At 39.1% G+C, this 23408-nt stretch overlaps 3 protein-coding genes and 1 pseudogene across 5 annotated transcripts; 2 read left to right on the forward strand and 2 right to left on the reverse strand.

Annotated features, from left to right (window-relative positions):
• The first annotated feature begins 1344 nt into the window (after nucleotides 1-1344).
• Nucleotides 1345-5805, forward strand: LOC112282700 (uncharacterized). Its single transcript, XM_024520674.3, has 5 exons — nucleotides 1345-1352; nucleotides 1557-1751; nucleotides 1919-2561; nucleotides 3665-3715; nucleotides 3855-5805. Exons 1-5 carry the CDS (start codon nucleotides 1345-1347, stop codon nucleotides 4461-4463), a joined length of 1506 nt encoding a protein of 501 aa, XP_024376442.2. The 3' UTR covers nucleotides 4464-5805.
• Nucleotides 5806-6685: 880 nt separating this feature from the next.
• On the reverse strand, nucleotides 6686-11318 carry LOC112282699 (BTB/POZ domain-containing protein At3g05675). The gene is made up of 4 exons (XM_073534017.2): nucleotides 10733-11318; nucleotides 9672-9713; nucleotides 8940-9495; nucleotides 6686-8615 (listed from the first exon to the last, which is right to left on the reverse strand). The coding sequence occupies exons 3-4, from the start codon at nucleotides 9380-9382 to the stop codon at nucleotides 7493-7495; spliced, it is 1566 nt and encodes a 521-aa protein (XP_073390118.1). The 5' UTR covers nucleotides 9383-9495; nucleotides 9672-9713; nucleotides 10733-11318; the 3' UTR covers nucleotides 6686-7492.
• A 3144-nt stretch (nucleotides 11319-14462) lies between these two features.
• On the reverse strand, nucleotides 14463-16909 carry LOC112283004 (FAD synthetase 2, chloroplastic). Of its 2 annotated transcripts, XM_090250854.1 has the most exons (6): nucleotides 16685-16902; nucleotides 16111-16545; nucleotides 15952-16004; nucleotides 15452-15593; nucleotides 15151-15326; nucleotides 14463-14999 (listed from the first exon to the last, which is right to left on the reverse strand). In XM_090250854.1, the coding sequence occupies exons 2-6, from the start codon at nucleotides 16296-16298 to the stop codon at nucleotides 14494-14496; spliced, it is 1065 nt and encodes a 354-aa protein (XP_090106980.1). In that variant the 5' UTR covers nucleotides 16299-16545; nucleotides 16685-16902; the 3' UTR covers nucleotides 14463-14493. The 2 variants fall into 2 exon arrangements, with proteins under 2 accessions (XP_090106980.1, XP_024377060.1); XM_024521292.3 differs by having other exon boundaries at nucleotides 16111-16909.
• A 536-nt stretch (nucleotides 16910-17445) lies between these two features.
• Nucleotides 17446-18933, forward strand: LOC141045463 (uncharacterized; annotated as a pseudogene). Its single transcript, XR_016503182.1, has 3 exons — nucleotides 17446-17819; nucleotides 18091-18240; nucleotides 18470-18933. The product of XR_016503182.1 is annotated as an uncharacterized LOC141045463 (transcript).
• The last annotated feature ends 4475 nt before the right edge of the window (nucleotides 18934-23408 follow it).

A 23408-nucleotide genomic window follows, 5' to 3' on the forward strand; every position in this document is an offset into this window, starting at 1 on the left:
ATCACACACACTTCCATGCTGCCACTCAGACTTATTAACAATTTCAGACTCTTGACTTGACTCTATTATTACCATAATTTCTAAACTGCACAACTAATTTGACTATAACAACTTTAAAATGGCATCTAATCTATTTTTGCATCTTATCAAGTCGGATCTTTTTGCACTTGTAGGATCAAGATCTTTTGTACTTGTCAAGTCCTTTTGACATTCTTAATCCTCTTTGGCAGCCCCTCTGACCTCTACACAGATTACTTTCTGGCTGGATGATGCTGTGTGTTGATGATCATGTAACTCAAGTAGAGGTTGTATGTTTAAGGTATTCCATCAGATAATGATCTGGGTAACCATTTGGGTGAGGAGATGGAAAAGACCTGGGTCATGCCTCCCCCAATCCATTGTCCTTTTTAATTCAAGTTCAACCATTTATTGTAATAACTGCATGTCCTTGTTTTGGTGTTCCATGCTACAAATTGATCCTCCATTGTTTGACCATCTTGAAACTTGGTTTGATGCCATGTATTACATTAGTGCAAGATAGAACCTTGATTTGAGCCAATTCTTTTATTTTAGTAACTTACAGTTCTTAGTGTTTTTTTATGGAATTTCAACTTCTCATATTTATTTATTCATTCTATCTACTATGACTACTCTGGTTCTACCTATCTTAATCTACTCTGTTAAAGGACTTGGTGCCCTTAGCTCCTATTAAGCTCTATTCTATCCTAAAATTTAGATTTTCATAAGAAGTTGAAAGTTTTTCAATTGTAATTGAAACAAGAAATTTTTTATACCAATTTTTTTTGCATACTTTATATTTAATACCAAAAGATATTTTGAAATCTAGCAAAAATGATTATACAATTTTTCAATGTAAAATCTTGAGGCCTCATTACCTTAAAAATATATATTTTAGGGCTCTAATTCTCTGAGCTTAATCGATTTGAAAGTAGAATGGAACAAAAGGATAAATAATGTTAGGATGAATAATAAACAATGGATAGAAATGGGAGAAGTAGAGATTGATGTTGTGTGATAATTTGGATGAAAAATGTGTTGCATTAGCCAAGGTAGCAATGGAAGGAATTTGGTAGACGATTCCCCCAAATTCAACATGAGGATGAAAATTCCTTCTAATGTTAGCAATAGCACAAGTCAATGGTAGATGATTCTCACGTTTCTATTACTCCCTGCCACACTTAGGCTTGTGGGCTTTAATCGTGCCTCTTTTGCAATAGGGCTCCAAGCAAATATAGAATATTAAGATCTACCTCTTGGCATAAACTAGATGAACATATTTTTCCAGTAAAGTGCACAGTGTGGGGGTGGTTTGCCCCCAGCGTGATGGGAGGGTGCGAAGGAGCGGAGGGACAGGGCGACAGGGGAGGGACCCGGAGTGTGAAGGGGAGGAGAGGGAACCCTGGCTCTCACCCCCCCCCCCGCCCATCGCCCCCTTTCGTTGTGCGTGTGCGTGCGTGCTTGCGTGGGAGAGAGAGAGAGTGAGAGTGAGAGAGTGAGAGAGTGACTGTGTCGCTGTCTCTCTCGCCGTTCGATAGGAGGAGGGGCAGGGCAGGGCAGGATGGGAGTGGTGTGAGCGGTGAAGGGGTGTGTGCGGCATCGGCAGCACCACCTGGATACAAGCAAAGAGGAGCCAGGAGTGGGAGGGGGAGGACTTGGACGAGGAGCAGCAAGAGGAGGAAGAAGGGAGCCAGCCACCCTGCCTCACCTCGCCTTGTCTTGCCTTGCTCTGGGTACGTCAGGCAATCTTTCCGTCCGTCCGTTCGTCCGTCCGTCAGCCAGTCAATCAATTACCCAGCCTGCGTGCTTGCTGGCCCCATCTCAACGAGGGGGTGAAGTTGGGGGTGACGCTTTCTCTCATTGTCTCTCTCATTGTCTCTCTCATTGTCTCGTTTCGCAGGATGATGCTGCGACGCCCTGGAGATGGCTGGGGAGCGGGCTCCATGAGCGCCATGCCCTGTGACGACCACCTCCATGTGATGGGCGCCCGTATGGACCTAGCGTCCCAGGTGCAGGGCTTGCGGATGCTTCAGGGTCAGCAAGAACATGAGCAGCAACGAATTTTGTACCAGGAGAAGGGCATTGGCCTCCACGTCCATGACGACCATCTGGGCAAGGGGCAACACCCAGCGCACGTTGTGGTGTATGGCCACCGTGCAGATGAGAATCCTCATAACCATGCGCCGCATGCGTACGGGGTGGTTGAAATGGGGAGTATTAAACACGACGTCATAGATGATATGGACGCGAAGCTTGAGGGCTTGAGCGCGGCAATGCTACGAGTTGATCCTAAGATGGAGGACTGCGAGCGGCCGATGAGCGAGGGCGATGTTGGGCTAGCGAATAACCCGCAGGTTGGGTTGCAGGTTGGGCGGCTTCGTGGTCGGTCGTCGCGAGACCCCTCTATTGAGTGGAGCGAGAGCGCCACGGTGGTCTTGTTGCAGGCTTTTGGGGAGAAATATCGTGCTCTGGATCGAGGGAACTTTACGAGCAAGATTTGGGCTGACGTCGCGGCGAGGGTGAACAGCCGCGGCTCGCTGACGGTATTGGATGATTTTAATCGTAAAATGTTTTACGCCTGTGATTTTATGTAATAGTGTCTTATTTTTTATTTTTTTGTGGTTGATTTTGTGCTGGTTTAAGGGTTTAAGGTTTAGGGTAACACCATGAGGCTGACACTTGGGGTTTAGGGGGTTAGAGTTGCTCGAAGTTGATTGCTCTAGAGTTTACTCAGCGAGAGTGAGTGATGGTAGAGCTTCAAAATAACTTACAGGAAAGCACTGCGATTGAGTGGTTCTGAAAAGTAAATTATGGGTGCTTTAGTTTTCAGTAATTAGGGGGATGTTGTTATCTCGACGGACCAATTTCTATGCGGATCATGTCTTAAACACGGTTGCAGTAGAAGTCTTGGGGTTGCTTTCGTATTGAGCCCGTCTTGAGTTTCTTAACGTCTTTGCTTTTCTTAATTGGCGCATTTTACTTTTGGAAGGAAACATTTCATGATGAGTGTTACCAAAAAGTGGCTGAGATGTTGCTATGTTTAGTTTTGTATGTCCTGTGGAAGATCAATATTGTACGAGAACTATAGTTTTAGTCATTATTGGTTTTCCAGAACCTGTGGTAGAGGGTTCTTATCTTTGTTTTTTGGCTTTGTCTGAGCTGTAGCTGTATCACGGTCAATTAATGCAGTTAATAGTTCCTGAAACTTCAAGCAATTACATTTTTTAGTCTCGATTTAGTCGACGCATCTTGAGGACCAGTATCTGCTTGGTTTCAGTCAAGTGTTCCTTGACACTCATTGAGAAATTGCTAAGATCAAGAATCATCAGGCGTCTTTCCAATTGACCTGGTCAACTGTTAACTGATTCACTCACTGTAGCAGGTTATTGTTTTCACGGAAGATTCATCCTGCTTTCTGATTACAGGATCTCGTTTATATCGTCATTCATCATCTGTTTCTCAATCCCAAGACTTGGAGGAGATATTATTAAGTACAAGTTCGTTAAACACCTTCAAACGCTGAAAGTAGAATGTATGTGGGAATATATACCTTCATGTGGAACAATATGCTTATTTCTCACAAGAAGTTCAGAACTGCCTCGAGGATGTCGCTTATACTGATGTATATTATCTGTTCATGGTTTAGGGTAATGTAGTGGACCGCATACCAAAAACACAGGAGCAGTGCCGTATTAAGGTGTGTAATTTTGTTACGCTCGTATCGTATCATGATGTTATTACAGTCAACCACTTTCTTGTACTAGCTATTGATAATGATGATGATCTAGGTAGTCGATTTTCTCTTCGTCGCATCTAATATTTCATATGAAATTCAGGTTGATAACTTGAAGAAACGGTACAAAGTGGAGAGGGAGAAGAGACGAGTGTCGGGATCTGGGACGTCGAAGTGGATATTTTACGATATGATGGATAAGTTAATTGGAGCTAATCTTAGGCAAACACGTGGTGGAGGTGGGCTTGGAGTGGATGATTCACCTGTAGGCCTGGAAAGCGGTGACACACCTCTCGGTATTCGATCATCCGAGGGGGAAGGAGACAGAATGTACTACTTATTGAATGCGAGTGGGGAAGCCAATCAAACATCAGATGCGATTAAGCACAAGATTTCTTCGATTCATGGAAGAAGAAAAAGGGAGAGAACGTTAGAAGACTTGGAACAAGAGCACGTAAACGCCCCAGCTCTGATGGCTCTGTTCGAGGGTTACAATGTTCCACCAAGCATCATCGATGCTATGTTACAGGAGGACATGGATGAGTACACTCTGATCAACTCTAGAGACATGACGGTGTTATTGGACCAGCTCCGAAGCAAGCACCGGCTGCATATCAAGCTGGGACCCGCAGAAAGAATCAAGCAAGCCATTGAGGCTGCAAAAGAGAAGAAGAATTGCTTGGCTCTGGTTATCCAGCAGCAGCAACTGTGACATTTAGAAATAAATGTCGCAAACTAGAGGAGCTGGAGATACGTAGGGTGTATGCTAGAGAAAGTGGCGGCAGATTGCGGCTTGTGTTACCAGAAGGTGACTCGGAGAGCGGCGAGGTATTTTCCTTGATATTGGATGTCCTCGAAGATGGTTACTACGGAGTGGAGCTGAGTCGAAGCTGTTGATGCCTAAATGCAATTTTGCCTGGTACAACCAGGCGAGTGATCGTGGTGCAGTGGAAGGTTATTTCTGAGGGAAGTGCACGTTTGTGAAACAAGGTAGAAGCCCAGGAGCATGAAGAGGGTGACAGGAAATGGCTTCACATCAGTACAGTAGATATTGAGGGGTCACAGGGGTGTGCAGAGAATTTGTTTGTGGTGTTTCAATTCACTGTCGATGTGGGTGGGAGTCGATCCGTGCAGATCAGTTTCAGTTTTGGACACAAATTGATGATCAAGATGAGGTTATTTTGGTTCGTCGGGAGTAGAGCCATTCTTCATTTTTCGAATTTCTTTTAGATTGCAAAGGAAACTGACCTGTTTGTGGCGGGATTAACAATCTGTATCATTCGTAGGTGCATTACTGTACTCTTCCTCCGAGTTGTGTGTGGAGAAGGAAATCTCGACGCGCCTTTCTCATGTATAAGTGGAAACTATGAACGTGGGACAGTAGGAAAGAGCACACAAGAGTGATAGAAGTACTTGATATATCGTATCGGCAGTTTTGATGCCTCGATCCTTTGAGGAGTCGATATTCCTCCTTTCATGCTAGAGCTACCAAGGTTTGTATCGGTGACGTATTGACATTTGTTTGATATGTATTATGTTTTAGGTCTGAGGCTGAGCAGTATGAGTATAAAGGCGATTTACGTATGCAATCTTGGCAGGGAACGGTTACAGTTGGTCTCAGTATTTGAGCCTCTGTAGAGATTTGGGTTTTGACGAGGGGGCTCAGTTGGTTGTCACGGCTATTCGAGTGTCACATTTCGATGTGAAGTGGATGATTTTAGTGTCTGAAGCAAACTCAATGCTGTGTTGCAGAGAAAGTTGCTGTCGGAACAGCCACAAGAAGAATCTGGCGGGGTACACCTAGTTCACTAGTTGTGCCAGTTTGTATAACTGAGATATTTGGAGAATTTGGTGTAGTCGGATTGTGTTTGCATTAACTATACTGCAGTTAGATTAGTCGAGTGTTCAATCTATTATGGCTTGGTACTTTTAGGATTGGCCTCAAATAGATCATTCAAGAGGTTCACGTCGTGTGATTGGCGATCCGAATCGAAATGCACAATTCAATACGTTCATCAGAATCAAAGAGCTCCCAATTCTGTGAGCTTTGCAGAGTTTGAGGCTTCGAAATCTGTGTGGAATGTATCGTCTATGATTTCATATGCTTGTTGTGTACGTTAGTGTTCTTGTAGCGATGATGAGATTCTATTTGGTAACCTATCTATCGAATCACTACAGGGCTCTCCTAGCGTAGATCAATCAAATGCCTGCAAAGCCTGTATCACATGTGCCGCTATGTTCCGTGCTCACTGTTACAATTAGTCATTCCCCATAACTTATACCAGATGTAACTACACATTCACTTCCACAGGCTGTTACTTGAAGAGGATATTTTTCAGCGCATCCCTGAGAACGGCTAGAGGAACCCTAAACCCTTCACTGACGGTCTCGAACTCTTGAGACCATGAGTTTTGTGTATAGAAGCAGCTGCAAGTTTTTACACAAGACTCAAATGCATGTCACAATTATGACGTGAATCTCGTAGAAAACTCAAATAAGAGGTGCCCAGACTTACAGTAAGAAGTGGCTCATGAACCATCCTTTCCATTATACCAAATGAGAGAGAGAGAGCTTGTCTGTCATGGCCTGTGTGAATGTTGTAGGGGATTGAATTCTATCTTTCTACAACTTTTGGGGCCAAATATATGCAAGGATTCCATGGAAATGTGAGTGCTCTACCAATTCTTCAAGATGATGCCATCATGTCATTCATGATGACTAGTGATGCCATTAAGCCTCAATGAGCCAGCTCGGTCTCAACGAAAAAGCAGAAGAAAATTTCGAGCAGAAGATTTTGGTGGTACCACTCAATTCTGGATAGACCTCCAAGGTTCGCCTTGAAGCACAGTTGAACACTTCAGCAAAGACGACTAGATGCATTAAGCATTTCACACGCCAAGAACCAGGCAAATTGATAACAGAACAAGAACCATGCATATCAAAAGATCAATAGCATTGACTGAGTCTCGGAGGATCACACGAAACTTCATAAAAATGTACCAGGATCTAGAGCCTAGTGTTCTAGGATCAGGTATAAAGTCGCAGTGACTTGGTGATCCAAGGTCTAAATAGCAGTACGTGCAATATTGACAAGGTACGTACGTATTGATCTTAAGACCAACATAATTTTCTGGAGTGCTGTTTCACTTTGCAGCTACGTGTATGAAAAACTTACTGTAATATACAACCTGTCGAAGAGATATGAACATAGAGGCTATATTGTCCAAAAGAAAGTGTGATGCTCGAATTAGTTGCCCACCACCGCATATACCCTAACCAGGTTTTTATCTTCTCAAATGCAGAGCAACCTGAAGTTGAACTTAATTCAACTATGAAGAAAAAGAAAAGAATCGCCACAGCCAAGGTCACAGCTGACCAGGTAACTCAAAGGATGCAATGTCCACTAACATGGTACAGCGCCAAGCATCCTCTGCAACTGAAGACCAGAGCAGTCATCAGTCCAGCGAAGGTGCTTATAAACACATTATTCGAGTAGTAGGCTTGCGCATGGACTCCACAAGAGTTCATGGTGTAAGCAGACGGGATAGTACTGCAATCAACAAACTCGAGTCATTTTTGGCCATCATCTATCTAACTAATGTTGGAGCCTTTCCTTGGTTGTACTGATGTACGAGTTCATGTTCCATCTTCGACCCATTTCACAAGGATCTATTAATTTTCGCCAAATATACACGAACACGAAAATTGTAAGCTCCAAGAACGTAGTGAAAAACCATAGGCTTAGGCATGTTGCTGCTGATCATTGCTTTCAAGGAAGGCTAGGTTTGAGCACATTGTGCTACACCATGCATCAAAAGATTCAGACAGGTTCGGCCAGCTCTGCGTTGGCCATTTCGAAAGATACGGTTCCTGTTCAAGGGGAGGGAGCGTCTTCAGCACCCCATTCAAGGCCTTGTCCACGCTTTTCTTAGTGGCCTCATATACACAGAAGTCGATTCCAACAAGCTCCGGTAGCCATGCTTCAACCAAAGCAAGGCGAACTGAATTTTCAAGCCAAATCTCTCCCTTGGCCACAATTTCCAAATAGCGAACGAGAACGTTGCATATGTCTTGAATGAAAGTGATTCCGGGGTAGGTGTACTCGGAACTTACATGAGGCCATATTCCAAACAGCATTTGCGAAAAAGATCGGTCTATGAAGATTGTTCGAGCCGCCTCCTCCGCAATTCCAAAATCTACAAGAGAATTTAAAAGCCAACAGAGACCTTTTCCGGCTATTGAAAACTCTTCATCTTTGTATAAATGAGGAATCCTGCAATGTTGCCGAAAATCTTCAACAGCTCTTCGAAGTGCTTCATACATTACATCTTTCACCACACCTGCCACAGACTTTGACACGGTGGGACCTCGCATTGAGACCTTCAGTAATCTTTCAAACGCGGATCTGTTCTCGAGCACTTTGGTCTCCATCAGGTCTGGCTGATCCATTTGCATGCTCTTGAGCAGAAGAGTCTCTAGTACACGTTTCAGTGCATCCAACGAGCTATCCTTTGCAAGTGTACCAAAGGTGCCAAGTCGAGCAGCTAAATCAGGGGTTGGAGCAATCTGAAAGGCAGAGACAGCAGATCGAATTTCGGACAAGCTTACTGCATTCCATGGCATAACAGCTAAATAACGCATGCAAGCATCAACACATTCCTGAAACACAAGCTGCGCTGCCACGGGGAGGACTTCAATTGCATGGGCAACATTCGCGAAGGAGGATGGGGAAATCTCTGGCCCATACAATAGCTGCATACATCGCGTGTATGCACGAGGGTGGCAACGAGCTTCGAGAGTAAGGTTGAGAGGGAGATCATTATTTGACCAGCGCTCGGCCAGACACGCATCAAAGTATTGACACCTGCAAACGAAGGACCAATCTCAGCGAGTAAAAAGACGATTCCATTCTGAAGAACAAAGTTGAACATGTAGGCACGGATTTCACAACGAAATACCGGCAGCAAAAAACAGAGTTTCAACCTTAAAGAACAAATCAACGTGATGGACAAACAAGTCTATGGACATGTCAACAAAACACAGAAAGAAACAAGCCATCAATTCTTCGATTATGTAGATGTGGAATTTTGGGCAAACAATGTCTCCTAAATCACCATATATCTAATTCACAAAGATCAAAGCAACAAGAGCGTCACATATGTACAAATATTGTAAGAATACACATTACCTGCGAAGATATGCGGAGTGCACATGTAGAGTAGCAACTGTAGCTCCCTCGTCTGACTTTTTGTTGGATGACTGACCTTGCTCTTGAGAATCACTCCTTGGACCTTGTTTTCTCGATTTTTTACAAGGTGGTCCCTTCCCTGGTTCTTCCTGAGAAAACCTATCCGAGCACCCTGCTTGCAACGGGACCAACAATAATGTCACGTCGCTGCTTTCATCCTCCTTAAGCCAGACTTCCATAGGATTACCCGAACCATCTGCCTCCAGGCGCAATGGAGGAGCCAGGCGGAGCGTAATGGAGCTCTCATCATCCTTCGGCCAGACCTCCATCAGCATTCTCGTCCTAGATCTTCCAGCTGAGTGGGACGACGTTTTCCTAAACTTTAAGCTGAATGGGATGGTTCGCTTAGACGAGAGTAGCTTCGGTCTGGAGCGTCGTAACATGTAAAGCGAAAGAGAAATAAGTTTGAAGTGAAGTGGTGCCAGATTTGTCCTTAAAATAGCCCTCTAATAGCATTCTTGCTGAAATCAAGAAAGAGGGCCGCGTTTCTAGAACTCTGCAGGCAAAGTAAATGACCAAATCAATAATTCAGCAAGAGTATGTTAAGAAAGCTGATCATCAAAGAAGTGCTACTAAGGTACATAATGAAACAAAGTAGGGAATGAGACCAAAGTGGAACGGCACCAGGATAAGCGACACTTATGTACTACAAAAACACGACCAGGGACGCACAATCCATAATGTGCTGGCGCGATTAACAGAACCCAAGCAGACCTGCCAAGGAAAAACCAACCGCAAATATTTCAAGAAAATCAATATTCTTCTGAAACTGGTGCAAAAGTAGCTGACTTGGACTGAAGCTGAACGAGAGAGCTTGATACGCAAGGTACAACATAAATTTCATAACTTTTGAAAAGTTGTTTTCAGGAAACGAGATAAAGGAGGACACAAATGCTGCCGGAGCACCTTAGGACTGGTAAAGATAGGACAACAACAGCTTCGCCCACAAACAGAGGTATGTCAAGCAGGAAGCGTACCTCGACACTACATCATAAAAACCAACTTGACCAACCCTAGAGCAAAAACTGGCATACCACCAAATCTTCAAAAAAATGAATTAAGGACCATCAGAGTCGCATACTAAGACATGTAATTAACTCGTTCTCTGTCAGTAAGTCCAGACATGAACCCACTCCAAACACAACACTAAGCTGGAGAAAACATCAGAGTAGGTCACGGGGCCACTACGTAAGCTCTACCACAATTAAACCGACCGAATCTGGCACTAACCTGCATGTGACAGATTCAGCTCCAAAAGCTGTTCCAACCCTCAAATTGAACATCAAGAGGGCAACGCCAAACGACGTAATGATAACTGAAGTTATATAGATCAAACAGACTCTGATTCTACAAATGCAAGACCGTCCTCAGCAAGAGTTCTATTCAAACCTACTAGAAAACTAAAATCTCCTTCGCAATATGTGAGATAAATTTATACGGTGCCCTTAGTGCATGGCATTTCAAATACAATTAATGATAAAACGGATGAAACTCATTGCATCTCGACACTTCGATCAGACATAGACCAATGTTGTGCACTGTTTGATAGGAAATTAAATATGATGATTATCAATGCTTCAGCACACATTGATTTTCAACAAATCATCAATAGCAAGTTAATTGAATAGTGCTTAGGTAAGTTTAGATTTCCCATAATCTCTAGCGGGAGCAGAAGTCTATGTCGTAAATGAAACATGCACCAGGAGTCTTACAAGCTTGATAGTGGACTATACCTGTTTCAGCCCGCAAAGAAGCCTTTCGAATCCAGGCAGATCGAAGCGCAAGCACTGAAGGCACAGAATAGGGCTCTAGTACGTTAATTTAATGAATTTCAGAGCCGCTCGGAAGAGGAGAGCTCTGTTAAAGACCAAAGTGGTCTTAAGTAACTACTAATAGACGTATATGTGAAGAATTGCACGGCTAAAAGACTCGTACAAGTCAGTCAGTGCACAATGCTAACCCTTATTACGAGAAAGAAATACTTTGATTGCTTTGCAAAAACAAGAGAAGAAAAAATAAAAAACCGGGACGAACAGGAAATACAGCGTTGTTAATAAGTTCAGGCTTCCCGTTTCATATGCAAACAGGAATAAATCAAATTGAGTTGCTAAGGATAGCCTTCAACGCAGTGTTCAATAAAACGAAACGTTTACCGGATGTCCAGAGAGTGCTTGGACTCCGCTTAAACTAGGCGTTGGGTTCAGTTTTCTTTAAGAAGAACGTAACAATCCCAAAAAAATGATAGGTTTCTTGCATGAAATTATATACCAAAATTGCACAGAACATGTCACGCTTGCGAGAACTGGACGGAAAAGAAGCAAACCCTCTTCAGAAGAACACGAAAAAAGAAGAGAAACTACTACAGACTTCCGTGCAGGGCTGCCCCCTGAGACGAAAGGAGAGAGCGAGAGAGACACAACCCCCAATCGAACGAACGAATGAACGAATGACGAGACTATTCATCCCGGGAAATACATTTGTCATCCATCCGCCCTCACAGCACTCATCTGAGAAACACCCATAGCCGCGACCACGCCCATTTCACTTGTCGAAATGAAAAATACTAGAATTGATGTGCTGGAATGACCTCAAAACTACCAGAGGATGATGGAACAAATTCAAATGATTATTAGCACTGAAAAGAATGACGGTTGAATTTCCAACTACGAAATTTCAACTGTGGCTGAGGAACCTTTGGACAGGATGGATAAATAAATAGTTACTTCATCGATTAATAATGGATTTTCCTCTCAGAACGGAATTACGTTGAGGCGGGCGGCGATGGGGTGGGAAACGGCTATAGAGTGAGTAGTTTGTCCCACCCCATCATCATCATCTATTTGTCATCAAGAGGAGGTTCATTGTCAATGCCGGCCTGTTGTGGGGGGGGGGGGAGGAGGGAAGGAAGGAAGGAAGGATAGAAGAAGAAGAAGAAGAAGAAGAAGAATACCAGGTTCATGGTCCCCCCTCCCCCTCCCTTTCCTTTCCATTCTTTCTTTCTTTCCTTCTTTCTCTTCTCTTTCATCATTGTGTGTGTGTGTGTGTGAACTCTCGATCTGTCCCCTTCATACTTTATATTTAAATGAGCAACTTTCACAATCCCCCCCCCCCCTCCTGAGTTGATCCATTGCCATGAATCCATCCATTACCAACATTGACTCATTGACTCATTATCATTAGACGGTAGAGGTACTTGTTCAACAATCTCTTTAAATTTTCATATATTAAATATAATTACAACAGTTGTCACCACAAAAGTATGAATAAAACTTTTATATATACTTATATATAAAAGATATATATAAATATTTAATATACTTATATATATATATATATAAGAAAATGTTTGAAATTATGTATAAATTTAGTTAACAATCTATGGAATTATTGTGTATGTCTTCCAAAATAATTATCTTTACATGTTCATGTTAAGTTAATTACATGTTGGACTATAGTTTTTGTTTTATTAAATTGTTGAGTTACTTTTAGATGTTTAATTTTCTACTGTTTTACATTGCATTGATAGCAATTCGAATTATAAAAATAATATTAATTTTTTTTTGTTCCTTAGCAAGGTTCTTAAATCTAAAGAATAAGATGTCTTATTCATAAATTATATATGGTTTAATATTTAGCATTTTTAAAATATTTTTAATATAAAAAATTATTGTTTGTTATATTCAATATTATATTTATTCATACAAATACATTTTTAATTATTTATATTCTGGTTTCAAGTTAACCACATTTTGGTGACTTTAGGTTTTGTGAAATAATATATATATATATATTTTAGAAAAACTACAAGAATTTTGTAATAGATCTATAAATGAAAATTTGTGGATTTGTAAAAGTAGTTTTGTTAGATGTATGTTGTAAACTTAAGGTGAATTTGACAATTAGATCAAAGGTTGTTGAAATTCAAATGGATTAGGGTCTCAAAATTTTAAATTTTAAAGTGAGCAATATATGTTTTTAAGCAATATACCAATTTGATTGGTATATTTGTTTGTGTGCTATTAGTTAACTTAGTTTCTAACAGCAATGCAAAAAAATTAAGCGAGTAAAAGGTGAAAATAAGAGCTATTGATATTTGAAGATTGAAATAAAGATTGAAGAAGCAAGCAGACTGACATCCTAACAAATTATGAGTTTTATTCTCTTACTATTTAAGTTTAATTTTCCTCAAATTTTATAATCTTATTTTTATTTAATAGATTTAAAATTATATATATTTTGAATCAAGATCAATTATTAAATTAATAATTATTGAGAATTTAAATTTTCTATAAATTTGATTAGAATTTAATTAAGATTTTAGTTATTTAAACTTACCACTATACTAGTAAAAAGGGAATAAATAAGATCAATTATAGAGCATTTTGAGAGTTTATGGAAGACATTTTCACATGCATTAATGGATGAATTTTTCTTTGAAGACATAGATTGGATTATAAAGAAATTATTCTTAAAATATGTTTAGCAATCAAATGAGAATTTGTAAGCATAAAGGTATTAAGAGAGTTTGAAGGACGATATTGTTTATTGTCAAAGGTACAAAAGTTAATATTGAAGTTGTTAGAGCATGCCATGGCAAGATCTTCAAGTATAAATCAAACATGTGTTCTTTTATATCAACACATAATAATATATTAAAAATAACATATCTAATTGTTATCTTTACTAAACCTCAAACTTTTTATTACAATTCGAATTTATTTACATATTAGTAACTCTACAAAAATTAACATACTACACAATATCTATGGGATTGTATGTATTTGAATTATATTTAAAAATATGTAACTAGTATTTTATTTTAGGTTATACTGTAGAATTTCAAAAAAAAGTAATTATTGAATAATTTTCACAAAATCTGCAAATTATTTAAGAAGATTAGAATAAGCAAACAAACCAGTGTCAAAGACAAATTCACTTGTATCACTTATGTAAAAATATAATATAGTGTGCACCACTTAAATAATGTTTCTCTGTGATATTCTTGATATGAGTTGTTAGGCTTGAAAGTGATAATGATTCCTAGAATGTAAAACATTATTGCTTTGGTGATACATAACGAACTTAAAATACTGACCTTTTCATTTCTCAATGTCACTCTGACATTGGCCAAGGGGAAATTGGCACCTTAATTATAATTATCAAGACGTAATGCCTAACGTCGAAACAACGTCAACTTAATATGCACTAACTTTGGTGATACAGAATCCTAAACATACTACTTTTTGAACCGATGCTAAAAAAACTCGCAGCAAGTTGGTAAAACTCGACAGAGATTTACCTGGACTGCAGCTAGAACATGCAGAATATTAGAATCTTCACCGAGCAACACTCCAAGGAAACCAAATATTTTCGCCCAACAAAATTTTAGAGGGCACTGGTTGTAATTTTGGTAGAGAAACCCGGAATAGCAATAATTGAAGAAACGCGTGGGTACAACTGCTGTAACTGAAGAAATTGTCGACAGAGAATGGAACTATGCAAGAAAATCCAGTACAATCAGATTTTGCTGAGTTATGGTATCTACAAGGCTGGGCTGTTGCAATTCTAGAGTGATGCAACTCTCCTCTAGCCTTACATTCCCTGCTAAGGAGTCAGAGTCCAAGGTGGCACCAGCTCCTTCGAGTACAAAGCTACATTCATAAGAACCTATTCTAGGAGGTTGGTTCAGTGCATTTACAGCTGGGACACTGATGAGGTTGTCACGCCGCACATACTTATCCGGTCGGATGACTAATCTGTGTCTTCGCCCCAGAAGCTCTGCCACTCGCTTCATGTCTCCATTGGCTAGGGCTTTACGAACCCGAGTGGTCGACACTTGTCCCTTTTCTCGACTACTATCATCAACTAAAACAGGAGAGCTCATTTCTGAAGCATCCATGATAGGGTTTACAATAGCAGATTGCAAGCCGTACTCTTGACAGAGACGCACCAAGTCCGATGCATCACCTGCTGCCTTATATCCAAATCGATAGTTTGCTCCTGCAATCCCACGCATTTTCAGTGTTATCGTGGAAGCACCAAAATGCAGTGAATTCAGTACAGACAACTTCCTCATTGAACTACTGAATCAACTACGAAGACACTTTCTTCGCTTCGTCCATTGGAAACTGGACATTACAATGAATTGTACCTGCCACAACTCCTTTCACCTTCAATTCTGAAGCCAACTTCTCCACAAATTGTTCTGGGCTTAACGAACGCACTTTGGAAAACTCAAGCATGTACTCTTGAGGAACTACGTCACCGCAATGTTCCGCCCACAGACTCATTACACGAGCACGATCACACCTGGCAACTACTGGTAATCTGCAAGTCCTCACTGGTGAAGAGTTAGCTGGTAACAAAATTTGTAGGGAAGGCGGCTACAACATACTTGCAAAGGAAGCCATAAAATCAAGATCAAATAAACAAGGGGAAACGAAATATCATACCGGACCTCCCAACCGAGTACTTCAGCCATTCCAGCAAATGAGACCAAGAATGGTGCGCCAATCTCAGCTGCGTGTTCAGCTAGTGCACGATGTCCCACATGCAGAGCATCAAATTTCCCTAGCGCTACTACTCCTCCTGCCACTGCGCCAGCACCCTTGTTTATTCTACAGTGATGACCATATCATACACTGCTCTGAATGTCTAGTGCTTCTTCTTGTGATTCAGGTACTCTACCTCGCTCACATTTTGTGTTATATAATTTACTTCCACATACTAAAATTTCTGACAGCCACTGCATGACCCCGCAAAAATTCAGAGGCACTTCAGACGGAGACCATTGTAAGGTGGGGGCAGAATTAATGAAGCAACATGATGCAAACACTCCCCCGCATATGCATCAATGATTTGGAGCTGCAGAGACTTATTAGCCAGCGTAACTTGCCAGATAATGCAAAGATTTAGAGGATGTTATGTAGAGACAGCTAGCTAATCAACTCACATGCTTTCGCCTCCAACTGCAAGCCCTTCTGCTGTTCTCCACTGGTCCAGACCCTAAACATAAATTCTCGCCACTATCATCACTACATTCAAATAATAACATCCCACTAAACAGCTCAAAAATTGTTTATCATAGCGTAAGAAAACGGTGAGTATTTACCGACGGCTATTAGATAATTCTGGAGTCGCACAATTTTGGAGGTTCAATGTCGGGGCCTGATGGATTCTCACATTCCACCACCAAAGCCGAGAACGCATTACGGTTGTCGCAAGGGTAGTAGTCTCAAAACTACCACAACTTAATAAAGAGGATCGTAGAGGTAGGCACCCATTTCCCATTTCGATCATGTGAGAAATAGGGTAGTGGGTGCAAGGAGCAAGGAATTAATCTAGACAAAAATAGCCCTTCAATAGTGCATTCTGTAGCTTGTGTGTTCAAAGAGGGGAAAACAAGTGTCCAAACCCTAACACAGACCAAGAATGCAGAATAGACAACCTCTCCACTTCGAAAGCATCCCACTGCATCCCCAGCACTTAGAGTGAGCACGCACATTCCCTCATTTCAATGTGAGACAGGCAATAATACCAAGTCCATCTGCCCAAAACCCAGCCAAACATCAGTAAAACCTCAACCCAGCTAGCGCCAACATCAATTACGAACTCCAAAGATGTCGCACAGCCGCAGAGGCATATCGCACACGCAATCTCTCCACAATGCGCCTATCATTCCCCACCTGCCCTCTTCCCACCAATCACGAAACTTGACGATAAGCTCGCTGGGTTCAATTATAAAGTCATCGACAAGGATCTCCAGGCTCCATCGCTTGAAATGACCCACAAGACATATGACAGGCACTTCCTTCAGCAGGGATCAGAGACAGAAAAGAGATCCTCGACTACGAAGGAACATCGGTGAGTCACGAACCTCCCAGGTGGAGCCTTGCAAATTAGGGTGGTGCAAGGCTCTGCTGATCTGGATAAACCCTTAGGGCCTTCTTTAATACAACCTTTAGAAAGCTAAAACGAAAGTTGCGGAACTCTCCGTGGAATTCATCCATCGTCAAGGTGCTGGTGGGACATGTTGTGGGGTAGTCCCGTCGTCGTTCACGCTTTGCAATTGAACCGGGTGTTGGAGTGAGCTCGTTGTATTTTGACATTCAGGCCTTCCACATCAGTCTTTGGATCCACCATTTACAAGTTGCATGGATTGGCCGTGCCGGTGACCAAGAAACTGCAGGTTAGGCTCAGCATACTACGGCTGAAATCCGGCATTCTGTTTGCAGGTTAGATTATCGCATTATCGGTGCGGAGTTGGTCTGGAGAAGTAATTCAATCCGGGCTTCGCAGGTTGAATGTGGATCGCTTGCATTCGGTTTGGACAATCAGCACCCAGACTCAGCTAATCCCTCACAATTACACACCCGTAGGTGAAAGGTAAGAGGCTATAAGACACAGAATTGGAAACGAAAGCCGCCGTTACTCTTGTTCAAGAAGAGGAGGATGTTGACATTTTTGATGGCATGTCGGTGGGGTAGCTTTCGGCTTGTTTGATGCGTCCTGTGGACGCCACCAGGACTGTATTGACGGGGATTGGGGAGCTTGCATCGCAAGTGGACACTACTGATATGGCGGAGCTGCTGTTATCAGAATGGGATGTGTGACAAAAGTGATGAATCATGAACTGAGCGCTGGTGCAGAGTTGCCGCGGTCACCAGTGGTGATAGTGTTGTGGCACGTGGATCATGGAATAACACTTTGCTGGATGCCTTCCGGCAAATATTCCTTGCAGGTCGGGAGGTTGGATGCATCACAGAGCGTTTGTGGTGGTCAGACGATGAGCGACCTCTCTTGCAGATTGTTGTCTTTCTTGTAATGCCGTTGATGGAGTGATGCCGCAGACTCTTGAAGCTATGTCCCAGTTGTACGCTCGGAAAACCTAGTTCCTGATGCAATTTTTGTTACAGAGACGCAGTTAGGATGAATTAGTGTGCGGGAAGATGTGTCTACACCTGGGGACCGAGACAATATCCGGAGTTTTCCAGAAGCCGGAGATTACATTCAGATCTTAGCTAGTGAGGAGAGAACGAGGAAATAGGATCAGGCTTGACAGACCAGATTGAAGGAGAAGCGCATGTGATAGTTGAAGCTACGAGTTGTTCCTGCCGTTGTTGGGGATGAGACTGATGTTCTCACTGTAGAGTTGCGGGCGATGAGGTTATCTCTGAAGGCGAATATTCAGGGTACTGCTGAAGCAGTTAACCAAATTCTCATCCTCCCCAGCTATCCTCGGGTGAAGCCAACATCGTGCACTTAAGGTAGGGACAGTTTCTCAATCCGACATTGATCTCGTCGTCAGCACAACAACTCTTATTACTGAATTTAATGTGGTCCATAAGGGATTTGCAATATAGACGGCAATCCGACCAACAAAACTCAAAGTCTCGAAGCGCCATATCATTTGCCATTTGTTGAAGGAAGCGAGGGCACTTATTGTGGGAATGGTTCCTAACGTGAAATAGAGTCAATCAGCAGGTCAGGCAGAGGTTCTCAATGTGTTTAAGCAGAAGGGCGAAGGGCGCATTGGGAGAGAGACGATGAAATTTCCAGATGCCGAGTGGAAGATAGACCTTTTTGAGGAGACAGCCCGAATTCGGGTGTTACGCAGTAGAGAGTTATCATTTAAAGGTCTTACGCAATCGCTTAAGAGAGAGCAGCAGGATGTGGACATAGTGGCCCAAGGAGCACTGTGTGAGATGATCATTACAGAAGGGGTCAATTTTCAGGTTGAAACTTTCGGCGGATGCTCAAGTTTGTGTAGTCTCAGATTGAATCAGCTCTTATTGAATGTTTGACCCTATGGGTCTCTTCGTCTTTGTCATATCTGTGTTTATTCCAATTGTCCCATAAATTGTGACTAAGTAGACGGTATTTCAAACTCCGATTGGATCGGAGTGAATCCGAGGCAAAGATACTCTAATCAACATGTTGGGAGCCATCCAGGTTTAGGGTTTAGGGCTCGTCAATCAAGCATAGCATCAATTGCCATCAGCCTTCCCCAGTGCTTTTCTTTGTGTTGTAGCCATGGGCTGTATGTCTTCGTCGTTTCACAGTTTGAGGATCACTGTTTTAACTCTGTGAATAGCGTTGGCTTGGGAAAGTGTGGTGCAAGGATGGTACACAAGAATTTCTGAGGAATCAGGTAAGTTGCTATGAAAGTTTTAGCTAGTAACTGATGCGGTCGCACTTTCAAACAACCATACTGAAACTTTGGGCGAAGGGTTGGTCAGTTTGTCATGATTTTTAGTTCCTTTTGTGTCTGTATGAATGTGTACTAGTTAATTTGGCGGTAAGCCACTGATCTGGATCAGCCCTTGAAGCCTAGATTCCAGAATTGAGGATTTGATCCGTTGCCTTCATTTCATGGTGCAACTGGCATAAGGTTATTGCAGAATTACCTAATGTTTTCCAATTGAAGAAAGTAACAACAACCTATGACTAAATATCCCTTTCGTCAGGAAACGCTTTTCCAGTGATTATCTTTTTTTCTTTTGTTGAGGAGTTGCATGTCCAGGACAAACTTCTTGTGCAACTAGCCTGTTCTCAACTTGAGTGCAGGAACTGTTTTTTTCTTTTCTTTGGGGACTTCAAAAGATGTACAATGCACAGCTCAAATGTTAAGTAATACCTTGGTTTTCTTTTCTCTTGAAGCATGTGTGAAGGTTTACATTACTAAATAGCAGTGACTACCAAACTTTTGTGGACTAAGTCAAATTAAAACATAAGTCCGAAAAAAACTTGCCAATTCTTTCAAAGTCAGAATAGGATTATTTGCAACAGAATGAGGTGCATAACATGCAACAGATGAAAGGTTTTTTGATCTGTTGGACCAATTTAAATTTAGTATGGTTTGAGTACACAATAATCTCCAGTCCCAGGTATCTCACCTGTTTCTATCACTTCACAGAGTCCTTCAATCAATTCATCAGCTAAAGCTCAGAAACGAGTAATTTGCCATGGTCAATACCATGACCTTATTTATACAAGCATCAAATGTTCTTTGTATATCTACATTCAAACACTGCAAGCTTTTAGACCTGTAGACGTCAGCATCGACTTCTTTTACTGCTAATAATTAACTTTGACACCACAAAAAAGAATTGAGGGCCATATCCATGCAATGTTGGTTTTTTTTTGGTTTTTTTATTTGACACAGTGTAGGTGGTCAGTTAGTCAAGTGTACACTCGAGTTGCAAAATATGTTTATTCAAAAAAAAAAAAAAGAAAAAAAAGAGAGAAGAAGAAGAAGAAGAAGAAGAAGACAAAGAAGTACTTTAAAACATCCTTCCATATATAATAGTTACCTTCTGAAATCAATTATATAGTATTTTAATTTTTACTCTGATTTCATTGAAACAGGACACGTGTGGTTGAGTAATGTACTTCAGTAATGTACACTACTTTGTGTGGCATTTCAACATGCAGATGAAAAAATGAGAATTTTTTTGAAGCTTAAATATAAATACAACATTGTGGAGTGACTTTTATCTATAATAGGATTTCGAAGTTTATTGTTATCTAAGACAACCTACAAATGAATTCTTGGTTTTGGGGGACCATCTTGATTACCTTACAGATATCCAAGATATACAAGACATATAACTAAAATAATTTCTTAGACCATTGTGAAGACTAGACCTTAATGGCCTGAATCCACAATTAAGATGTACTGCAGCATGATTTAAAAGTATAGGTGGCCATATGGTCTAAAACTTTTTACAAATGTTCTTAGGTATAAATTAGTCCACTTTAAAGTATACATAGTTACATGTTGAGATGTATTGTAAAAGTTAAGGGAATAACTTAAGAGATGCAATTCATACTTTTAGATATTATTAAAGGGTAGTAATAAAATTTATTGTGGTTAGAGCATAGACATTACTATAGAAATTGGATTATACAATGGGAATACACTTATATAGTGTGTATATATACACACACACATATATATTAAAAAATTATAATGAATGAATAAATAAATAAATAAATAAAAATATATATACATCTACTAAAAAAATATAAAACAAAATAAAATCAAAACTAACACATATAACATTAACATATTTAGGTAGTAGAATGTTTTTTTTAAGGTCTTTAAAGTAATAAAACAAAGTTTGTTACATTTGATTATTTAATGTTATTATAAGAAAGTAAAGACAAGAAAAAAGCCATTTTGAATATAAATTTATTATTTATGTTATTCTTATTATTATTATATTTTAAAATAACTATTTAAAAATATATGTATATATACACATATATACAAATATATAGATATATCTATATATTTTAAATATTATATTAATAAAAATTTAAAATAAATATAATATTTTTATTTATATGTATATATATGTATTTATATATAAATATATATAAATATATAATAACTAAAGAGTTTTAGATCTTACATAAATGTTTTACTAAGAGAATTACAACTTAAATATTACTTGCTAAAAATCTTACAAAAATAAAAAGACTTTAGTTTATATGTAAAAATTTTAAATTAAAAAACATATATTTATGTAGTTTGTAAAAACTATTTTTTAAAAGATAAAGTCCAAGATATTGTTTTAGTAATAATCTTTTTAATTAATTTATTTTTAAAAAATAGATTAAAATAATTACTAAAAATAATTATTTTATTATATCTAATTATTTTATAAAAATTAAGTAAAAAGATTTATATATAAGTAGTGATAGAAATTTTGTATATACATAAATTTATATACATGATTTAATAAAAATCCGTCTAAAAAATGATATAAAGGATGTTTGAGTTTTATTAGAAAATAAAGTTTAGATTGAATAAAATGCAATCTTTTAACAAATTAATTATCATTTCAATAAAAAAATATTTAAAATTCACCTGTATAAAATATGATTTTTAAAAAATATGATTTTTAAAAAATTTGATTTTTAAATATATATATATATTTAAAATTAATTTTTTTTACTTATATTAAAAATTAAATTATTTATAATTGGGATTTATTAAATCAAACTAATATACTAAATTTTTATTAATATTCAAATATTTATTTATTATTTAATCTTAATAATAATTAATATTAATATTTGATAATTTTTTTAATTAAAAAATGCTATAAAAAATATTAGTATATAAAAATATATAATAAAATAATAAATAATAACATAAAAATATAATTAAAATCAGAATGATGTTAAAAACATATTTTAATTTTGTTAAAGTCATACCCTACTTCCACCTTATGATCTATTTTGTACATGTCCATTGTCTTTGATTCCATTCTCAACTTCTATTCATGTCCTCCATTCCTATCTCTGTTTCCACTCCCATCTTCAACTACATCTTCATCCCCACCTCCATTTCTAACTCTATCCTTGTTTCTATTTCCATCTCCAATTCTACCTTCATTTCCAACTTCATCTCCAATCCCATCCTTGTCTCTACTCCTATCTCCAATTCCACCCTTGTCTCCACCTCCATCTCCATCTCCATCTCCAATTCTACCCTTCTTCCTATCTCTGTCTTCAACTCCATCCTTATCTCCATCTTCATCTTTAATTCCAATCTCATCTTCAATCCCATTTCCAACTCCACCCTTATCTCCAATTCCATCATCAATTCCATCTTTGTTCCCACTTCTATTTCCGTTTCTAATCCCACCCTTGTCTCTACATTCATTTGTTTTAGACATATATAATTACTCCAATAATTATCTATATTATTAAATAGAAATATATAAAAATAAATTAATTTCATAATATCTTCTAGAGAAGCTTCTTATAAGCTTTATAGACATAATTTTGACTTTATACATATTTGTAATTGATAGATTAGAAACTTATTAAATAGTTAATCTCGTGTTGGTAGTATGTGAAGCAAGTTAACTATATAGTGCACATATAGAAAACTTGCCTTGTAAGTTAAAATATATATCATATAAAGTCAACATGTGTTAGAGTTCTCATATAACATTACCACATAGCTTCTAGTTAGATAGTACATATAGAAGTAAGAGTGAAATCTTCTTCACTCTTCTCAATGCCTTTCTAGTCTTTAATCTTGCTCCAAGATTTTTTAGTCTTCTTGTCTTTGGCAATAGCTATTTTAGTTTAATATTATATCATCTTTGAGTGGTTATCTAATCTTTTTAAGTAACATAAGAATATTTTGATATTTTAGTTTTTCAAGATTTATGTCCTTGATATTTTGATGAGAGTGCTAAGTTATTATTTTTATCTTATTTTGGAAGTAGATTATCCTACTTTTATTATTTTATTTTGAAGATTATGGACTGCCTACTTTTCAACAAACAGTTTAGTTTTTTAACGTTGATTTTTTTCTTAAAGAGAGTGGATTATCCTTTTTTATAGAAATTTTCATTTGATATTAGAGATTGCAGATATCTTTGTCTA

The sequence above is a fragment of the Physcomitrium patens genome, chromosome 5, assembly GCF_059467195.1.
Source record: "Physcomitrium patens ecotype Gransden chromosome 5, ASM5946719v1, whole genome shotgun sequence".
Taxonomy (NCBI): domain Eukaryota; kingdom Viridiplantae; phylum Streptophyta; class Bryopsida; order Funariales; family Funariaceae; genus Physcomitrium; species Physcomitrium patens.

Bases quoted from the DNA above. Each gene is read 5' to 3' on its own strand.
- LOC112282700 (XM_024520674.3), top strand. The intron at 2,562-3,664 runs GTATTGGATGAT...TTCATGGTTTAG, and splicing joins ACAGCCGCGGCTCGCTGACG to GGTAATGTAGTGGACCGCAT. The intron at 3,716-3,854 runs GTGTGTAATTTT...TATGAAATTCAG, and splicing joins AGGAGCAGTGCCGTATTAAG to GTTGATAACTTGAAGAAACG.
- LOC112282699 (XM_073534017.2), bottom strand. From the start codon at position 9,382: ATGTTACGACGCTCCAGACCGAAGCTACTCTCGTCTAAGCGAACCATC. The intron at 8,616-8,939 runs GTAATGTGTATT...CTTCGTTTGCAG, and splicing joins CACTCCGCATATCTTCGCAG to GTGTCAATACTTTGATGCGT.
- LOC112283004 (XM_024521292.3), bottom strand. From the start codon at position 16,298: ATGATCGAAATGGGAAATGGGTGCCTACCTCTACGATCCTCTTTATTA. The intron at 15,327-15,451 runs GTATGATATTTC...GAGGACTTGCAG, and splicing joins GTACTCGGTTGGGAGGTCCG to ATTACCAGTAGTTGCCAGGT. The intron at 15,000-15,150 runs GTACAATTCATT...GTGGGATTGCAG, and splicing joins GGTGAAAGGAGTTGTGGCAG to GAGCAAACTATCGATTTGGA.